This window comes from Pecten maximus, chromosome 1 (genome assembly GCF_902652985.1).
Source record: "Pecten maximus chromosome 1, xPecMax1.1, whole genome shotgun sequence".
Classification (NCBI taxonomy): domain Eukaryota; kingdom Metazoa; phylum Mollusca; class Bivalvia; order Pectinida; family Pectinidae; genus Pecten; species Pecten maximus.
This window is the reverse complement of record NC_047015.1, coordinates 51,375,484-51,393,455: the sequence shown is the minus strand read 5'-3', so window position 1 is coordinate 51,393,455 and position 17,972 is coordinate 51,375,484. Positions and strand designations below refer to the sequence as shown.

Sequence of the window (17,972 nt, the reverse complement as noted above, 5' to 3'; positions counted from 1 at the left end):
ACTATAACAAACGTTTACATAGTTGACGCATTTACAACCCTTAAACAGTTTGAGCTTTTAATTTTGTCTTTTAAATTTAATGATATCCGCCTCTTTATAATGTACGTAACTTTCGGTCTACAAAGCGATCATTATTAAAATGTGAGTATTTGTTCTTTTGTTGGTGTTAATAGTACATGTAAATATATTTCGATACAACAGGTGCCATTTTATACATTTTTGTGAGCAGTGTGTACGCTGTCGGCATTGTGGCATATCTAAATAGTTTTCGCTCCACAGTATCTAGCTCTCAATTTATATAAAAACTGCCGATATCCTAAGTGTATGTTGCGCAATGCTATGCTAAAATTGATAAATTGCAAGAGAAAGCATTAGAGAAACAATGAAGTTAAAACGTAGAAAGAAAACATTGAAACAGTTACAAGGGCAACAGTAGATTTATTTTGATTGCGTTCGTATCCCTAAATGGCAAGAAAGCAAATTCCAATTAATGCAAGGTTACATCAGCTAAAATCTCATAAAACACTTCTCAAATCGTGATAATTATCATATTCGATACCGATTATACCGTCTATAGTTCAACCTTGACAGAGTTCTTGACATTGCTTGGTAGGTCCTGTAACAAGAACTTTATCCTCTTCGCGTACAAGTTCTGGCCAGGGACAGGCCGGAATTTCAACTCTAAATAGTCTCGATCTGTAAGGCTAAATTGCTTCCATGTAACGAGACCGTCTCCGTTTGGATTGCTGTGGCGAATACAAACATGAAATATGGTTAACATGAAATAAATAAAGATAAATTTCATACATCCATGTTCGGATTGTTACTGTTAATATTTCTACATTCTTAACGGTTCATCTCAAAAAGGTAATTAAATAGAGATTAGATATGTGTATTAAACGACACAACATCAAACAAACGAAATATCTACATGGGTTGTCATATCTTATGGGCCAGATCAAAGCCTTTAACACAGCGAAATTTTCTTCTAATAAATATTTTGGACATGCTATTATGTCATAGAAACTATCGCTAGTGTATTGTATATCAATACACTCCAACGAGATACGTAAGACAATTAATTACCAGCAAAATTATTTTTTTTAAATAGTGGTTTGAGATAAAGTCCAATACCGTTATCTCGAAATAAGAGGGAAACTCCGAGTGTTCAAGATAAACAGCTTCTTCGCGTTATCAGACATCGAAGAAAAGAAGTTTGTATAAACCCCTATCATACATATATTAAAGCTGTACAAATCTTGCTGAAAATATCACTAGTCAATAATCAGTGATCTAAGGTCGGACCCAGGGGCTATTTTCATTAAGGGTCAGAGCAACATGTCAAGCCCCTCTCTAAGCTACCAATAGACATTTCTTCATCTAGACGCCCTGAACTGAGGCATGGATGTAATTCCTTATCAATATAAGATATAAAATGAAAACAACAAACTACTTACCCTGATTTAGCGAAGTTGGTCCAGTAAGTAAGAAGAACATCAGTAAATGTCTTTCCTTCATCTGACAACAATGATTCGTCCATATCATTCAGGACTGTCGGACCAAACATATACACTAGTTCGGCTGCATGACCCGCCCCTTCCATCCATGGATAATGAGGTGCCGGGAAGAAAAACTTTAGGGTCTGTGTATATAAATATTGATATGTATGTGCAGACGTCTTGTACTTGGCATGTAAATCAAGAAGATGAATTGTTGGCGAAATGAACCAAGAATCAGCCAACAAGTTAACAATGTTTCTCGACTGTTGCACTATGTCATCAGTAGAATATTCGTTACAAATTAAATCGGACACAAAAGTGTCATCATTGAACATCTCCTTAGCCAATGTTGGTGCGACAACGTCACATAAAACAGACGTAGGTATGTCCTGGGTAATATTGAATCCCATGGACTCCCGAAGTCTCCCCAAAAACATTGGCATAATTGATCCTTCGTTGTTAGTTGTACCCGCCATCATGTCTAAAGATCTGAAGTAGATAGATTCCTTGGAATCTAGATTATTCAAACTATCCAAGGGAGATCTCAAAATCAGTTCTCCGTCAATAACGGGCCAGATAGCCGGCGAAAGAGAAAAATTACCAAAAAACTGAGTTCCTGGATCTGACTGAGCTTTCAACAATTCCTCGGATGTCTTTTGTTTGAGGCAATTTACAAGTGCATTATTGGCGATGCTTTTGTCTGCTATACACCCTACTAATTGCCCCATGTTCTTGGCCGATCTTGCAGGATTCTTTGAAATACTCATGAATGCTAACGCAGATCCACTTTGGGTGATGACACGTTTGAAAAGACCTTCAGTACGTGGTATCATTGCCAGTAATGACACAGCGAATCCTCCGGCCGATTCACCAAAGACGGTAACTGATTCAGGATCGCCTCCAAATGCTGCTATGTTTTTATTTACCCATTTCAGAGCTTCAATCATATCCCAAAGTCCAAAATTGCTAGGCATCCTTGCGTCTTCTGTGCTAAGGAATCCAAATATCCCTAGACGGTAGTTTATGGTCACCACTATAACGTCTTTCTTTGCCAGGAATGACCCGTCATATCCCAATCCACTGCCCGTTATAAAACCTCCACCATGAATCCAAAACATTACTGGCTTTTTTTATATCAAGTGAAACAGCTACAGGTATATAGATATTCAGCTGTAAACAATTCTCGCTATACCCGGCATTTTCTGCCTTTTTCCACATATCTGACAATATAGATTTGTTCTGCATGCAGGCAGGTCCGAAGACAGTTCCATCAAGTGTTTCCGTCCAAGGTTCTACTGGAAGTGGTTTTTCAAATCTGAGGTTGCCAATTGGCGGTTTTGCGTATGGAATATTCCGGAACTGTACGATATCCATTCCAAGAGTAGGGACGACAAGACCTTTGATGGGACCGGAAGGAGTGTTCACTATTGGGAATGACTGACATGGCATGTACACTACTATGGAGCAGTGTAACCAAACGCGTAGGAGGAAATGGGGTCTCATGTTGTTATCTTCAAAGAAAAAAGTAGGCATGTTATAAGGAATTAACGTGTTGAGTGTTCCGGATGTGCTTGCTTTTGTGTTAGATAACTTGAGTTCAAGGGTAAATTCAATTGTTGAAATCCTATTTTCTGTACTATAGTACATGTTTTGTTGGAACAAAAAATAGCGTTAGGCGCGTTCCGTTGTATATGATAAAAAAAAATGGCGGAGCAAAACAAAAAAGGTAAAGTAAGAGCAAATCGCCTTATCACTAGTAATCTCCGTAGAGAACTCCGGAGATTGCCGGAAATTTCCTCGAGATGTTGCGATTAGGTATTAATGAAACATAAACTTCTAATGCTACTTTCTTATATTTTGTTATCATTTCTATACATATATATTATCATTGGATAAGTAACTATATATTTCCACATTTTAACACTACAAGTATAAAACTACAAAGTATTGTGTTCTCAATGAATATTTTCTGAAAATGAGATGTTGAGGATCTGCATTTTCTAGTTTCAAAATATCGAGAAATCAAGTGTTCAAAATAGACGCTTGAAGCATACCTGCATACACATATACGTTGTAAAAAAATTCTACCACTATATTTATCGTTGCACTAATTTGACACCCCGTCCACTTTACATTATACATGTATTTATAATCCGCCTGAAGAGGCTTATGAATGCAGAAAGACCTTGAGGAAAAGTGTTGATTATTTTTTTATTTTTTTCTATGTATATTGTTTATAAATAGCTACACTATTTACACACCACGGTATAATGTTCCCTATGAGCCATTGTTCAGGTGCGGCCCCAACTGTGCGTGTATTAAATAAATGGTTACTGTTAAAACAATTGATCAGTCCAAATACTGACACGACCTACTTAAACTCTAAATCACCCATGTAGAGTTCAGACTTGCTTAGATTCCCACCGGTACAATGTCCATACTAAAGCACAATTTAACGGTTAATTGAAGGATATCAAACACATAAGCAATGAATTGCATTACTGTGTTTCTATTCACTAAAATAAACATTGGCAGCATGGATTATTATCGAATGATCAACATACCTTGTGCTACTTGTGTGAAGACGTTTGGTAGGTAGGCCGTTTACGTCACAGGGGCTTGACACGTACATATGACCAAAAATATATAAAACCTATAAACCTTAGGGTCCGTTAAGAAGTGATCTAGGGGTCGAATCATTTGGTTAATTTGTCATTCTTAGTCTTAGGTATCAAGCCCGGTGATCTACACGATAGCTAATTTGTAGCATTTTAACAACAAAATCATTCTCTGCTGATATCGATTGATCATGAAACAAATTAAAAACATTTTTTTAGATAATACACTTAAGAAATATGTTTTTACTTAAATGCTGAGGAATAACAACCAGGTAAACAACAGTATATAAAAAAAAAAACTCAAAATAACATGTATGCATATAATATGTAAAATACCTCTTAAAAACATATTAACTACCTCTTAAACAACGTTATATAAAAATACATCTTAAAGTACAGTATATACTATATACAATACCTCTTAAACAACATCATATAAAATGCCTCCTAAAACAGTATATAAATACCTCTAAACAGCAGTATATAAAATACTTCCTACACAACATTATATAAAATACCTCTTAAAAACAGTATATAAAATACTACCCTAAACAACATTATATAAAATACATTTCTAAGTACAGTATATACAATACCTCCTAAAACAGTATATCAAATACCTGTAAACAACATTATATAAAATACCTCTTAACAACAGTATATGGAATATATTATTAAGTATTATTGAATTATTATTATTATATAATAGAATTGATAATTGTCTGTATTTGTCTAGATACCACACGCCCTCCAGAATACAGCCAGGGTATGAGGACGTGTGTCGAAAGAGACAACGATATAGTTAATACTTTGTGGATGAATAGTGCTACTGTCAAGGCAAAAGCAACGACCCAGATATTGACATGGCCTACACCGTCATCCCATATTATCAAACAGCTGATATCATATCGTGGCTGAAAGCTAAAAATATTACTACGAATTAACTATTTCCTAAGATAACTGCACACGTTCGTCTTGTGATGTTAAACTATTATTTCATGTTTTAATGCCCGTTAAGATATTTATGTACAAAAGTAACTCGATAACATAATGCAATTGATATCTGGATATCCCACGCCCTTACGGAAGAAAATCCGCGATTCAGCACTTGACCCTCCTTCAGGCACCGTCTGATCAATGATTAATACCAACCAAAGGAACACAGACCAGATATACTAGTACAACATGCCTGATCACGAAAAAGCATGTGATCATCAAGAAATAAATTTGAAGAGTAAACATTCAGCCAGTCCATTAGGCATGCATATATACTAGAGTTTGCAACTTAAGACTGTTTCAATACCCTTACAATTACATACACCCAGTTTTTGACCCAGGTAAGGCTCTACTATAGGACTATTTCTATATATACAATACGTAATGCAATATAAACATGATCAAATTTTGACCTTCCACTACTTCCGAATGGCGAATGCATAATATAAAGGTCGTCAGTTCCATTTTGTTTGCATTGTATAGTGTTAAATATAATCGTTTGTATACTAACCCCTTCGTGGCCCCACTTTCTGGTTCAGTCAAATATTTGAATTTGTGATGGTATATAGTCGTTTATAAATAGTGTCTGATATATTACCCCAGCTGTACTTCCATTTAACATTCGACTCTCTCACCCAAGGTGTACACATCGACAATATATGGTACGAAGGTATTGGCCTGCAAGGTATGTTGATTTACTCTCACATCTGATGATCAAACCATTATTTTAAGGAATGCATAATGTTAATGATAACAGGCTTTGTAGCTTATATTTGTTATTTAATGACTAGTGTCATGTCGTTAAAGGAAAATATAGTTATTATAATTTAAATCAGTCGCGATTTAATTATGTGTAGTAGTGCGGTTATGTAGCAGTGTACCAAATTTCACCACACGTATGCGACTCACATACTAGGGAGGCCGACCTTAATATGTCAAATCCCCCTAATCCCCCACCCCACACACACACTCATACCCGCTCACCACTGTATGCAAACTGCATGAGTGTGGTGAGAGTGTGTTAGGAAGCTGTGTTTGTTTCTGTTTGCCTCCTTGTGATAGTGAGGAGCTGATGCCGACTTGATTGTGTTACCTCGGCGATATAAACTATAGTAGCAAAGTCTCGACCAGCGGACAGAATGAAACACCTATTTAATTGACAAATTACAAAATATCTGTACATGTTATTTAAATAAGTCATATCTGTATCTAAAATAGCGATATCTGTTATTTCCGTATCTGTATTAAATTGAAGATGCCTTTATTAGACATTTCTAACATAGCCCCAGACGCGAACTCCGCGACCAACTTCGACTGTTTGAGAGGTCATCTCAAAATGCTCAAACAGCGAATACTATATTTGTTATATCATAACAAAAAAAAGATATTACATACATTAATCGATAGATAAATTCCGACATTATGCAAATAAAACCAATCAAGATGAGAGAAAAATATTTGATATGATGACCCCTATAAGCTTCCGTGCAAGCCATTTGGGTTTTCCCCATTTCATTTATATATCTTTAGCTGAAATTGGAGATATCTATAGTTTTAACAAAATACATGATGGTATGTGTATTTAAATTAAATATATCTCCTACCAAAACAGCGATATTTGTCATTAAAGTAGATATATCTGTATGTATGTATAAAAATAGATTTATCTGTATTGAAAATAGAAATATTGTGTATTAAATAGATATATAATTATGTAATTTAACAAGAGACATTTTTATCACACTGGATATATCTGTATCTATATTATCTTAATTAAATAGGCAATCTATCATTATTTGGTTAATATTCGCCATAATGACTCACACTTCAAAAAAAGGAAATGATCTTTTAAGCTTTTTGTTTTCTCTTGGGTTTTAGACAATATGAGACTGCAATCAATCCTTGTTTGGTTACTATTCGCCATGATAATGCACGCATCATGTCAGACTCCCCAAACAGTCAACACTCCTTCCGGTCCCATTAAAGGCGTGGTCGTCCCTACTCTTGGGACGGATATCGTACAGTTCCGGAATATTCCATACGCGCAACCACCAATTGGCAACCTCAGATTTGAGAAACCACTCCCGGTAGAACCTTGGACAGAAACTCTGGACGGAACTGTCTTTGGACCTTCTTGCATACAGGATACACAAATGTTTGAGAAATTGTGGGAAATGGCAGACAAGCATGAACTATCTGAAGATTGTTTACAGCTAAATGTTTATGTTCCCAGAGCTGTTTCAACTGAGGCAAAGAAGCCAGTTATGTTTTGGATCCATGGTGGGGCCTTTACACTTGGAAATAGCTGGGGATATGACCCTTCTTTCTTCGTAATGAAAGATGTTATAGTGGTAACAATCAATTACCGTCTTGGGTTATTCGGATTCCTAAGCACAGAGGACACCAAACTGCCAAGTAACTTTGGAATCTGGGATATGATTGAAGCCCTGAAGTGGGTAAATAAAAACATAGCATCGTTCGGGGGCGATCCCGAGTCTGTTACCATTTTTGGTGAATCGGCAGGAGGATTCGCTGTGTCGTACCTGGCTATGATTCCGAGTACCGCTGGTCTATTTAAACGTATCATCCCCCAAAGCGGATCTGCCGTAGGATTTTCGGGCATTGATCGAAATCCTGCACGAATTGCCAAAGCCACAGGAAAATTAGTTGGGTGCATCACGGACGAAGACGAAGATATCTCCAACAGTATTCTCATTGATTGCCTCAAAACTAAGACCTCCGATGAATTGTTGAAAACTCAGAATAATCCAGCTACTTTCAGCTTAGACGCATTTACCCTTTTACCCGAAATCTGGCCCGTTATTGATGGAGAACTGCTAAAGAAATTACCTCTTGACAGTTTAAGTGACCCTAACTCTGAGGAATCAGTTTACTTTAGATCTTTTGATATGCTAGCAGGTACCACTAGCAATGAAGGAAATGCTATAGCCTTCATTGTATATGACTATCAAGAATCTATGAAGTTCAACATTACCGACGGTATACCAACATCTGTTTTATGTGACGTGGTCGCACCAACATTGGCCAAGGAGATGTTTAATGACGACACTATAGTTTCCGATTTATTATGTAAGGAATATACATCTGACAACCTAGCGCAGCAGGCAAGAAATCTAGGAATGTTGTATGAGGATGCATGGTTTGTTGCACCTACTGTGCAACTTCTTGACTTTCATGCAAAGAAGAAAACTTCTCCAAACACATATCATTATGTGTTTTCCAAGCCAACGGATATGACATTTCTCCTTCCTGAGTATCCATGGATGGAAGGAGCTGTACATGGGGCCGAACTAATGTACATGTTTGGTCCGAAATTCTTTAATGAAATGGATGAATCTTATTCATCGGAAGAAGGGAAGGCATTTACTGACATTCTCATTACTTATTGGACCAACTTTGCCAAAACAGGGTAAGTAGCTTGTAGTGGTTGTTATAACACATTATTAATCTTTCTACGATATGCAAATAGATAAATAAAGTCAATATGAAAAATATATGAAAATGATAGATTTTGTTGATTCGATAATGCATGGTGTCAGGATGGGCCTCTACATGTTTTAGATATGTAAACATAGCCAGTTAACCTGGCATATTACTTAAGTATAAATATATGTAATATATACAATATTTGCAATCTAATACAGCTCTGAAGTATAAGTAAACTGATTTTTCTATGTTTTACAGACCTGTGAATACCATGGTAACCACTTACAAAAAATTTGACCCCACATGACACAATTCTCTACACTTGTTTTTTAATTCTCTACACCTAATTAAATATCTGTATCCAAGCGACATAATTAATATTTCTTATGTTGTACATATTCAGTTTTTTTTTTTTTTTTTTTTTTTTGGCAATCTTACATTGATTGTGAGACACCATTTTTCGCTATAAGTAAAACTAAATTTCCTGCGTAAGCACATCTTCGGAAAATCCAAAAATTTGAAATCAGGAACCAATGTAATTACTTTAGTTTTAACAAATTTGAAGCCTGTATGTACTACTTCATAATGAATATACCAATTATAGTGCAATTTTCATTATTTATGCATATCACAATGCAGAATTATTTGTTTAATAAAAAAAATCACCAATGACAAGGCAGTCTTTCTGTGGTCTGCTACCTACACTCAACACCATAGTGCAATAAAAGGTTCATGAACAATACACATGGTGATCGGTGCGTCTGCCATCTTGTTCCTTTGTTAATTGCCAGGTATGCCCGGTGGATAAAAACCACTTCACATTCAATATCTTTCTATATATTATAACAATGTATATCTTACTCTGATCAAATGTTTTGACACAGGAATCCAAATGGAGATGGCCTGGTCCATTGGGAGGCGTTCACCTCCAACGGTCGGGACTATTTGGAATTGAATGACAAGCCAGTCCCAGGTCAGAACTTGTACGAGAGGAGGGTGAAGTTTCTGCTACAAGACGTACCTAACAAACTCAACGACAGAGTGAAAACTGAGTTATAGAAATCCATGCTCTCTAACGAATTGCGACTGACTGCTCACAACAGCGTCACGAAGTCATTCATGTTATCATTTTTATTTTTAGAATACCACTGGAAAAGGAATAAGGAAAATAGATAGTTTACATTGTCGCAGCATTGTCACCCTACTAGTGAACTAATGCATCAATCAACGAGTGTTTTAACTGTGCATCTTCTCGAAAGGGAAAAAGAGCAAATGTTAATGGAACTATATATCGCATGACATTATCTGCGTTTCAACTAAAAAAGGATTTTTTTTTTTTTGAAAAAAAAAACAACTAATTACTTCTTATAACTTTAGGAGGAAGCATTTAGAAGGTCATCTGAAAACATTTTTATGAAACCAGCATGACGTAAAGTTGACAATGGGAACCGAGACAATGCATGCATACACTACCGATAAACAGTGTCCACATCCATATCAAATAAAAATCGAGCGGTTTTGTATGACTTCTCTATACCAAGCAGTAAAGAGAATCCTACACTAGTTGTAATATATGGAAGTTTATTCATATGAGATGGTGTATTAATTTTTTTCATTGCATGTAACTGCAGCAAAATCTGTTGTGGTGTATTAGTTTTAACTATTTGATCTTGCTCTCTAATAGTTAGCAGAAAATTATTATTGCACTTGAAGGTATTTGTGAATTATTATATGGTTAATTCTTCAATTTACAGTGAATCACTTTTGGCGAAAACAATACGAGATTAAACAATTATGGCAATTTGTTTCTAGTAAGTAATTTATTCAGAGAAGATTACAAATACCAACCGAGGCCGAAGAAACAAAGTGCCATATTTGCTTTATTGCATTTCAGTATCACCTTCCTATCAGTTGTATACCTCGTATCAAGGTCAAGGCCAACTCTGTAACATATTTTGTTAAAAGGACTGTTCAGTTCGAATCGAAGCGGGAGACAACCGGAGAACACAATTTAGTCATTATTCTTCCTTTCTTTTAATGATACTTTCTTGTCATCCTAATGACGGACTTTTTTTAACACAAATCATCATAAGACTTGCTCAAGTTCTAGTAAATGAACACTTATACATCTTTATTTATTAAGAAAAAGACATGTTAACTGAAATATATGGATTGTATGTTGCTTAAATCGATTTCCAAGCAATATTCAATCCCTAATTATCAAACCGCTGAATGCTATGAAAAATGTTGGTTCGAATTAGTTATAATTCCTAAAATAACAGTTCACGTTTGCCCCTGGTTACATTTTGTTATCATTCCTTAAACTATAATTCTTTGTTGAACGTCCAATAAAAGTTGTATGCATGAAATAGCTGAATCAATGCCATTGCAAACTACAGCCAGGATACAGCCTGGATACAGCCAGAATTTGAGGATGTGTGTCGAGAGAGACAACAATAAAGTGTTTCACTTTGTGCAGCAGGTTCATTTATGAAACGAAAGGAAATTCCCGATTCCGCATGTGACTATCAGCCGCCCCAAATTACTGAGTGCTATGCAGAAGCAGCAACTACCATTTTTACAGACTGGTTGGACAGAAGTCTTCCTCACTGGGGCGAATGCTAAACTAAAGGCTGAAAAATGCAACGGGGACAGCAAGTACATATCTTACGCCCTACATGCAAGGCAGCAGCTGTTTGAAGATAGCAACAAGAGAGTTTTCGAAACAACTGCTCTGATTATGATAATTCAAAAAATATTGTTGATGGTGTCGCTTTAAAGGACTAGGTCAAAATATAGATCGTCTGTATCAGTAATCTGTGTGTCAACAATGAATCCAGATTTATATGCTGTCGGCTATCTAAATACAGGAACTTAATGAAAATCTTCTGCCTCTTTAGCTTGGTATACATGCATTTTTGTGTGAGCGTTTGACTACGATTTGTGATAGTCCGTATCGTAATACGGAATGCAAATCAAAACAAGTACAGTGTATATGTGAACTGACTTCAGGCATATGATTGCATTGTCCTACATTTCTAATTACGCTCTGTAACTCTTAACACCGATGTTATCTTTCACTGAAGTCGTTATAAAATTTAGAATTGTGTATATGTCTACAGTTGTTTTGATTATCTAAATTGGCGATGAACACGAATCAAGGTCTTTTCAAGAACCAAACAAAACAGCAGCGAAATTCGAGATTATTTTCAATACTGTGTATATCCGGACATGACATTTTGAGAATCGACACTTTCTTTTCTGATAATGATCATTTCGAGCATAGGATTAATAACGCGGTCTGAATACATTTACCTGTCCTTTGATGACCAGAGTTATTTACTTTAATTTATTGAAGCTGTTGGTTGTGTTAGGGACTAGCTCTGAGAGGATGTAGATTCGAGTCAAGCACGTGGTTCTGTATAACTTCCACTTTTATTCTATCATAAACTAACATGGAAACAACTTCCGGTGACGGACATAAATCATGTACAAAATGACGGATTCTGGTATATATAAATGTATATGATATATATAACAGTTTGTTTCACTGTATAATACAACCTAATGGTGCAAAAATCGCACATAATTTGAAATAATATGATATCAATCTTATTACAATATCGGTGTACTGTGCCGACAGAAGTGTTTAGCTATATACTATATATATGTACATTTGTTTACATAGCTGTACAAGTTTGACATGAGCAGTGTCTACTGTCAAGGACAAAGCAACGACCCAGATATTGACATGTCCTACGCCGTCATTCAATATTATCAAAAAGCTGATATCATATCATGGCTGGAAGCTAAAAATGTTACTACGAACTAACTAGTTCCTAAGATAACTTTACACGTTCGCCCTCTGATGTTAAAACTATTATTTTAAAAATGTTTTTAATTTCGTTAAGAGGTTTATGTACAAAAGTAGCTCAATAACATAATGCGATTGATATCCGGATATCCCACGCCCTTATAAGCTACAGCAAAGATACAGCCATGATACAGCCAGCATATGAGGACGTATATCGAGAGGGACAACAATAACGTGTTATAATATGTGCAGTATTTTAGTCTTCAATGTACCATTAGTAAATGAAACGGGGAACAAAATCCCCGATTCAGCATGTGACTGTCCTTCAGGCACCGTCCGCGATCAATAATTGACAACGGAATAAACCAACCAATGCAACCCGGATTAGATACAATAGTACAGCATGTCGGATCACGAAGAAAATGTCGTTTATAAATAGATTCTGATATATTTCCCCAGTTGCACTTCAGTTTGGCCATTCGACTTCCCCACTTAACGTTATCATATCGGCACTACGTGGTACAAAGGTATTGGAATACAAGGTATGCTGACTAACTTTTACATCTGATACTAAACCATGTTTTTAAAGAATGAATAATTATAATGATAACTCGCGTGGTACGTTACATGTGCTAGGCAGTCAAAGTGTCATGTCCTATGGATGGAATATAGAGATTATCATTTAAATTTGTATCAATTGTGTGTAATAGTCAAATTATGTAGCAGAGAGTAAGTCCCTTGACCTAATCTCCCCACATGTATGCGACTCGACCATATATGTCAAATCCATCTCCCCTGTCTGAGAACTGCAAGCGTGTTTGGGATGACGGGTTCGGTTTTTCGGCATAGCCGTATAATATTCTTTTGGCCCCGGATTTGACGCGACAGGTGGCGTTACTGGTCAAGATAAAGTGTGTGATTGGTCAATGTAGTGGTAAATGCAAAATGCAGATATACACTTAAAAACGAAACAAAGTTTATTCAAGCTGAATAAGTGGGTGAATCTTTTCAAATGACGCATTAATAAAATCATATTCTTGATTCAAATGCAGTCTTATTATTACCAAAAATGATTCAAACTGATATAATTTTGTTATTCGTGCTAAAACGCTTTTGTTCGTTAATTTATTTCACCACCGGTTTTACATTATAACCACCAGCATTAAAACTATGCCGTTTATCTTTTTTAAAAGATATTTCTTGTTTACATTAATATGATGATATATGGAGAGAAGAGATACCGACCATGGCTCGCGAAACAAATTACCATAACTGTTTTACTACATTTCGGTATCACAACCGGAGCACAGTTCCGTTCTGATGTCATTTCAATGAGAACTGTCGATCCCAAGAAAGGCAAACGGTGATATGAATACATAGTTGTGAAATATACTGGAGCTTATTTCGTAAAACACACGACAAAGGGTCAAATAAAGTACACTGGAAGATGAAAAAGAGAGAATGATTGAATTTCTGATCGACAACCTCTTTGTTGAACATATTTAGGAATTACCATGGAAACAAACTGTTTTTGTTTTCATACGAAGTTGATTATATTAAAAAGCTTATCAGAACAGGTTAAAAATCCATACAAAGACCTTCAATTTTTTAACCATAAGTATATATTAACGATGTCTATAAATAACAAAACCTTAATTGACCATGTCAATCGTATATACCCTATAAAACTTTAAATCAAGTTATGCCCAAAATTTGCCCATTTACAATCAAAATAGATACGTAATCATCACTTAAACGGTCCGATTCTACCCAACTTCTTCCCGATCCTATAAACCATCCGAGTGGACTGGGAATCTAAAATTTTAGTCAATACCCTGTTTGCTAGGCGGTCGATAATAACCATTAGAAGCCATGTATTCAAGGAATTTCAACCGACAAAAGGAACTACACGTAATCATCAAATAAAGGAAGCTTCCATTTTAGTCAGTTTTAAGAGATAGTGTCAAGGTCAAAGGTTGTAAAAATGGCTGTTCAGATCGAATAGAAGCGAGAGACAACCGGAGATTAATCATTATTCGGAACATACAAATGTAGGATTCGCACAGCGCTCTGAATGAATTAACTTTTTATAGCTGTGCGTATCTGCTATCAAGGACAAAGTAACGACCCAAATATCGACATGTGCTACACCGATATTATCAAATCGGTGATATCATATCATGGCTGAAAGCTGTCAAAAATGTTGGTTCAAATTGACTATTTCCTAAGATAACTGCTCACATTGGCCCTTGACTCGTAAAACCGTGTTTTTAATGTTTATCAAACGAAGAGTTTATATACAAAAGTAGCCCAATAACAATAAGATTAATAGCGGTCTGCATTTATCCGGATATCCTAAGCCCTTACAAGCTACAGCCAGTATATTGTACAGCCAGCATATGAGGACCTGTGACGAGAGCAACAACGAAAAAGGGAAGTAGATAAGTTTTTAGTCTTCAACTTCAACCAGTAGTGATATCAAGCAAAGTCGGCCATATATTAAGACTACAGCATGTCTGATCACGCGAAACATGTCGTTGATAGATAGTTTCTGTTATATCACCCAAGCTCTACCTCAGTACGGCCATTCGACTCTCCTACTCTAGATATTCACATCAACACTACAGGCTACAGAGGTATTCGCATACAAGGTATGTTGACTTATTGTCACATCTGATGCTAAACCATGTTTTTTTTAAAGAATGAATAATGCTTATGATGACTTACATTGTAGCTTATATATGTTCGGCAGTGACTAGTGTCATGTCGTATAGGTAAAATTTGGAGATTATCATTTCAATCTATAACAATTGTGTGTGATAGTAAAGTTATGTAGCAGAGCTGTAGTCCCTTCACATAATAATCTGACTACACACTAGCGGCTCGTACACTGGGAAGGCCGAGGTCAAATCAATATTCCCTGTATACACAGGGGTTCGTTACAAAAGTCGAGATGGGTCGAAAATATATATATATCTTTACACAAGGGACGAAGTTACTTCCTGGTCTTTCATCGGAGCGGATGTTTCCTTTTCCTTATATACTCTATTTTTAACACCCACAATAGCTAATTGTCCATGCCACCATCTAATCCGAGTTTCATAGTAATTTTGTCGAGAGTTTACAGATATCTCGCTCTGGTCGACCTCCCATTGGCCTGGAAGTCGCATGCTTTTGGTAGGGGGGGGGGGGGGGGGGGGGGGGGGGCGTGTTTGTGCTTTAGCAGGCTGTAGTATGTTTATGTTTGCGTCTTAGTGATAGTGAGGAGCTGATGCAGACTTGATAGTACTACCTCAACGATATAGACAGTAGTAGCTACTTTCCAATTGTCGCTTTGTGACGACTGGTTCGCGTGTTGTCAATATTACGAGCCGAGTCAGTGTGTGTGTCCTTATGAAAGCGTTGAATTTATGTCGATTTTAAAAACGTGTTTATTGTTATATTTTGTATCAGCATATTTGTATAGGAGTATATTCTAATTCAAACTGTGTAACAGAAAACTTACGTAAAATTTAAATACCCCATGCTTGCATATATGCTAGTGGAGAAAATAAACGCAAGTTTATTTTCGATAGTTATTATTTTACACGAGTCTTTGATGATGTGTTAATTGTGTATGTTTCTCAATTATTTCATCATTACTGAATACATTTTGATGAATTTTGTTGTCCTATCACAGACAGTGTTTAAGTGAATACCGTTAAAACAGGGGTAACCTACACCTTTTCCTTGTCTAAATCAGTAGTGTGTGTGCTCACCCCTGGCATCAGTCGCTGCTCTTCCTCTCTATTGCCCTTTGGGAGATAATATTCCACTCCTGAACGTGTGGTCTCAAGACCTGATCCCGATATCTGTAAGATATCCACGAGAGATGATTTCACACCTTGAGATATCCCTGTCCATACCATAACAGTTAATTCCCAGAATCTATCGCTTTCCGTTACACAAGCGTTAGAATATCGCTCACCACGACGTCGATAGACACGTTGTCGTCCATCTGACCTGTGCAGCTTAAAACGAAACTCGTCAGTGAACAACACGCGTCTCAAATGGGCCAAACTAAACCGATTAGTTGCATATGCAATCAACCACTGCATTCGACGTTGGCGTCGCCTCTGCGTAAGTGGCGGACCAACATAGGGACGTTGTGACCTTAAATTAAAATCCCGCAACCGATTTCTAACCTTTACTGGACACACAGGCCAATCCATCTTCGCTAGTCAAGGCTTCTGATTACGTTACACTACACGAACCCTTGGCGGATATAGGCGTCAGTTCTGGCCCTCTAGCGGAGATTCAAAATTACCACTCTTTACGCATGAAATTTTCGACCAATCAAAACGAGCGTTACCGATTTACTTCATCTGTGATGTTAACAAACACACATGGAGGCTTGTGTCATTTCGATGAGATATGTGATCAATGACTTAAATAGATTTATCAAACACTGCGAATGTTTCCCTAAAGATTGTATCTCTCTGTATATAGGTAAAATGCCATGACATAGTCGACATTGTAGCTCTGTACTGGGTGCCGCAATTTTTGTTTACTGCGAAACCAAGCCCTAGTGTAAAACGTGATTTGATTGGGTGCCCTGGGATTCCAGGGCGCGACGGTTTGAACACGACTATATCCGCCAAGGGTTCGTGTAGTGTAACGTAATCAGAAGCCTTGGCTAGCGAAGATGTGGCCGATCATGAGTGCCGACAAATTGACGTGCCGACTCTGTCGCCGTGTGAAATCAGCTGTGGTGCGAGAGACGTATTTCTTTATCATGACTTCGCGACGCAATGCACGGGCGTCTACCTCTGGGACGGTTTCCAATCTCCCTGTGGCTCAGAGACGCCCAGCTTAACGGGATAGTGTTGTCTCATGTTCACCATATACCTGGGCTACATGCCATTGTGAATGCCCCTATATTATCAGAGCAATGGCCCTACCCTTATCCATTTCACTCAATCGCGACATTTCGATGTAAAATCGCTTTAAAATGAACTGCTGTACTGATCCAAAGTTCAATTTGTAATTATTTACAAACTCATATGTTGCAAGAGTACCCTTGATGCATACTATCTTGAAAAATCTGCTCAAAGCATGAATTTTAACTGGAGAATATTTGCACAGTGCGTCTAAAAGTTACATAAGAAATACAGAACTTGCGTTTCTTTTTTCCGCTACTATACAATAGCAAACAATCTTCTTTCTTTTCTTTTTCAAGATGAGATCGCTATCAATCATTGTTTGGGTACTATTCGCCATGATAATGCACGCATCATGTCAGACTCCCCAAACAGTCAACACTCCTTCCGGTCCCATTAAAGGCGTGGTCGTCCCTACTCTTGGGACGGATATCGTACAGTTCCGGAATATTCCATACGCGCAACCACCAATTGGCAACCTCAGATTTGAGAAACCACTCCCGGTAGAACCTTGGACAGAAACTCTGGACGGAACTGTCTTTGGACCTTCTTGCATACAGGATACAAAAGTGTTTGAGAAATTGTGGGAAAAGACAGGCAAGCATGAACTATCTGAAGATTGTTTACAGCTAAATGTTTATGTTCCCAGAGCTGTTTCAACTGAGGCAAAGAAGCCAGT

At 37.0% G+C, this 17,972-nt stretch overlaps 3 protein-coding genes across 3 annotated transcripts in view; 2 read left to right on the top strand and 1 right to left on the bottom strand.

The window, feature by feature from the left end:
• Positions 1 to 571: 571 nt before the first annotated feature.
• On the bottom strand, positions 572 to 2,617 carry LOC117316909 (bile salt-activated lipase-like). The gene is made up of 2 exons (XM_033871711.1): positions 1,458 to 2,617; positions 572 to 746 (listed from the first exon to the last, which is right to left on the bottom strand). Exons 1-2 carry the CDS (start codon positions 2,615 to 2,617, stop codon positions 572 to 574), a joined length of 1,335 nt encoding a protein of 444 aa, XP_033727602.1.
• Positions 2,618 to 5,645: 3,028 nt separating this feature from the next.
• On the top strand, positions 5,646 to 10,365 carry LOC117337405 (carboxylesterase 1D-like). The gene is made up of 3 exons (XM_033898383.1): positions 5,646 to 5,798; positions 6,992 to 8,543; positions 9,445 to 10,365. The coding sequence occupies exons 2-3, from the start codon at positions 6,997 to 6,999 to the stop codon at positions 9,617 to 9,619; spliced, it is 1,722 nt and encodes a 573-aa protein (XP_033754274.1). The 5' UTR covers positions 5,646 to 5,798; positions 6,992 to 6,996; the 3' UTR covers positions 9,620 to 10,365.
• Positions 10,366 to 14,733: 4,368 nt separating this feature from the next.
• LOC117316811 (carboxylesterase 1D-like) overlaps positions 14,734 to 17,972 on the top strand; it is a 25,335-nt gene continuing 22,096 nt past the window's right edge. Inside the window, exons 1-2 of the mRNA XM_033871621.1 lie at positions 14,734 to 15,025; positions 17,593 to 17,970. Of these exons, the coding sequence (XP_033727512.1) occupies positions 17,593 to 17,970 (378 nt within the window). The 5' untranslated portion in view covers positions 14,734 to 15,025. The remainder of the gene's footprint in view (positions 15,026 to 17,592; positions 17,971 to 17,972) is intronic.

Excerpts from the sequence above, each read along its gene's own strand:
- LOC117316909 (XM_033871711.1), bottom strand. The coding sequence starts at position 2,617 with ATGTTTTGGATTCATGGTGGAGGTTTTATAACGGGCAGTGGATTGGGA. Across the intron at positions 747-1,457 it reads ACCAACTTCGCTAAATCAGG|CAATCCAAACGGAGACGGTC; the intron begins GTAAGTAGTTTG and ends TATTCGCCACAG.
- LOC117337405 (XM_033898383.1), top strand. The coding sequence starts at position 6,997 with ATGAGACTGCAATCAATCCTTGTTTGGTTACTATTCGCCATGATAATG. Across the intron at positions 8,544-9,444 it reads ACCAACTTTGCCAAAACAGG|GAATCCAAATGGAGATGGCC; the intron begins GTAAGTAGCTTG and ends GTTTTGACACAG.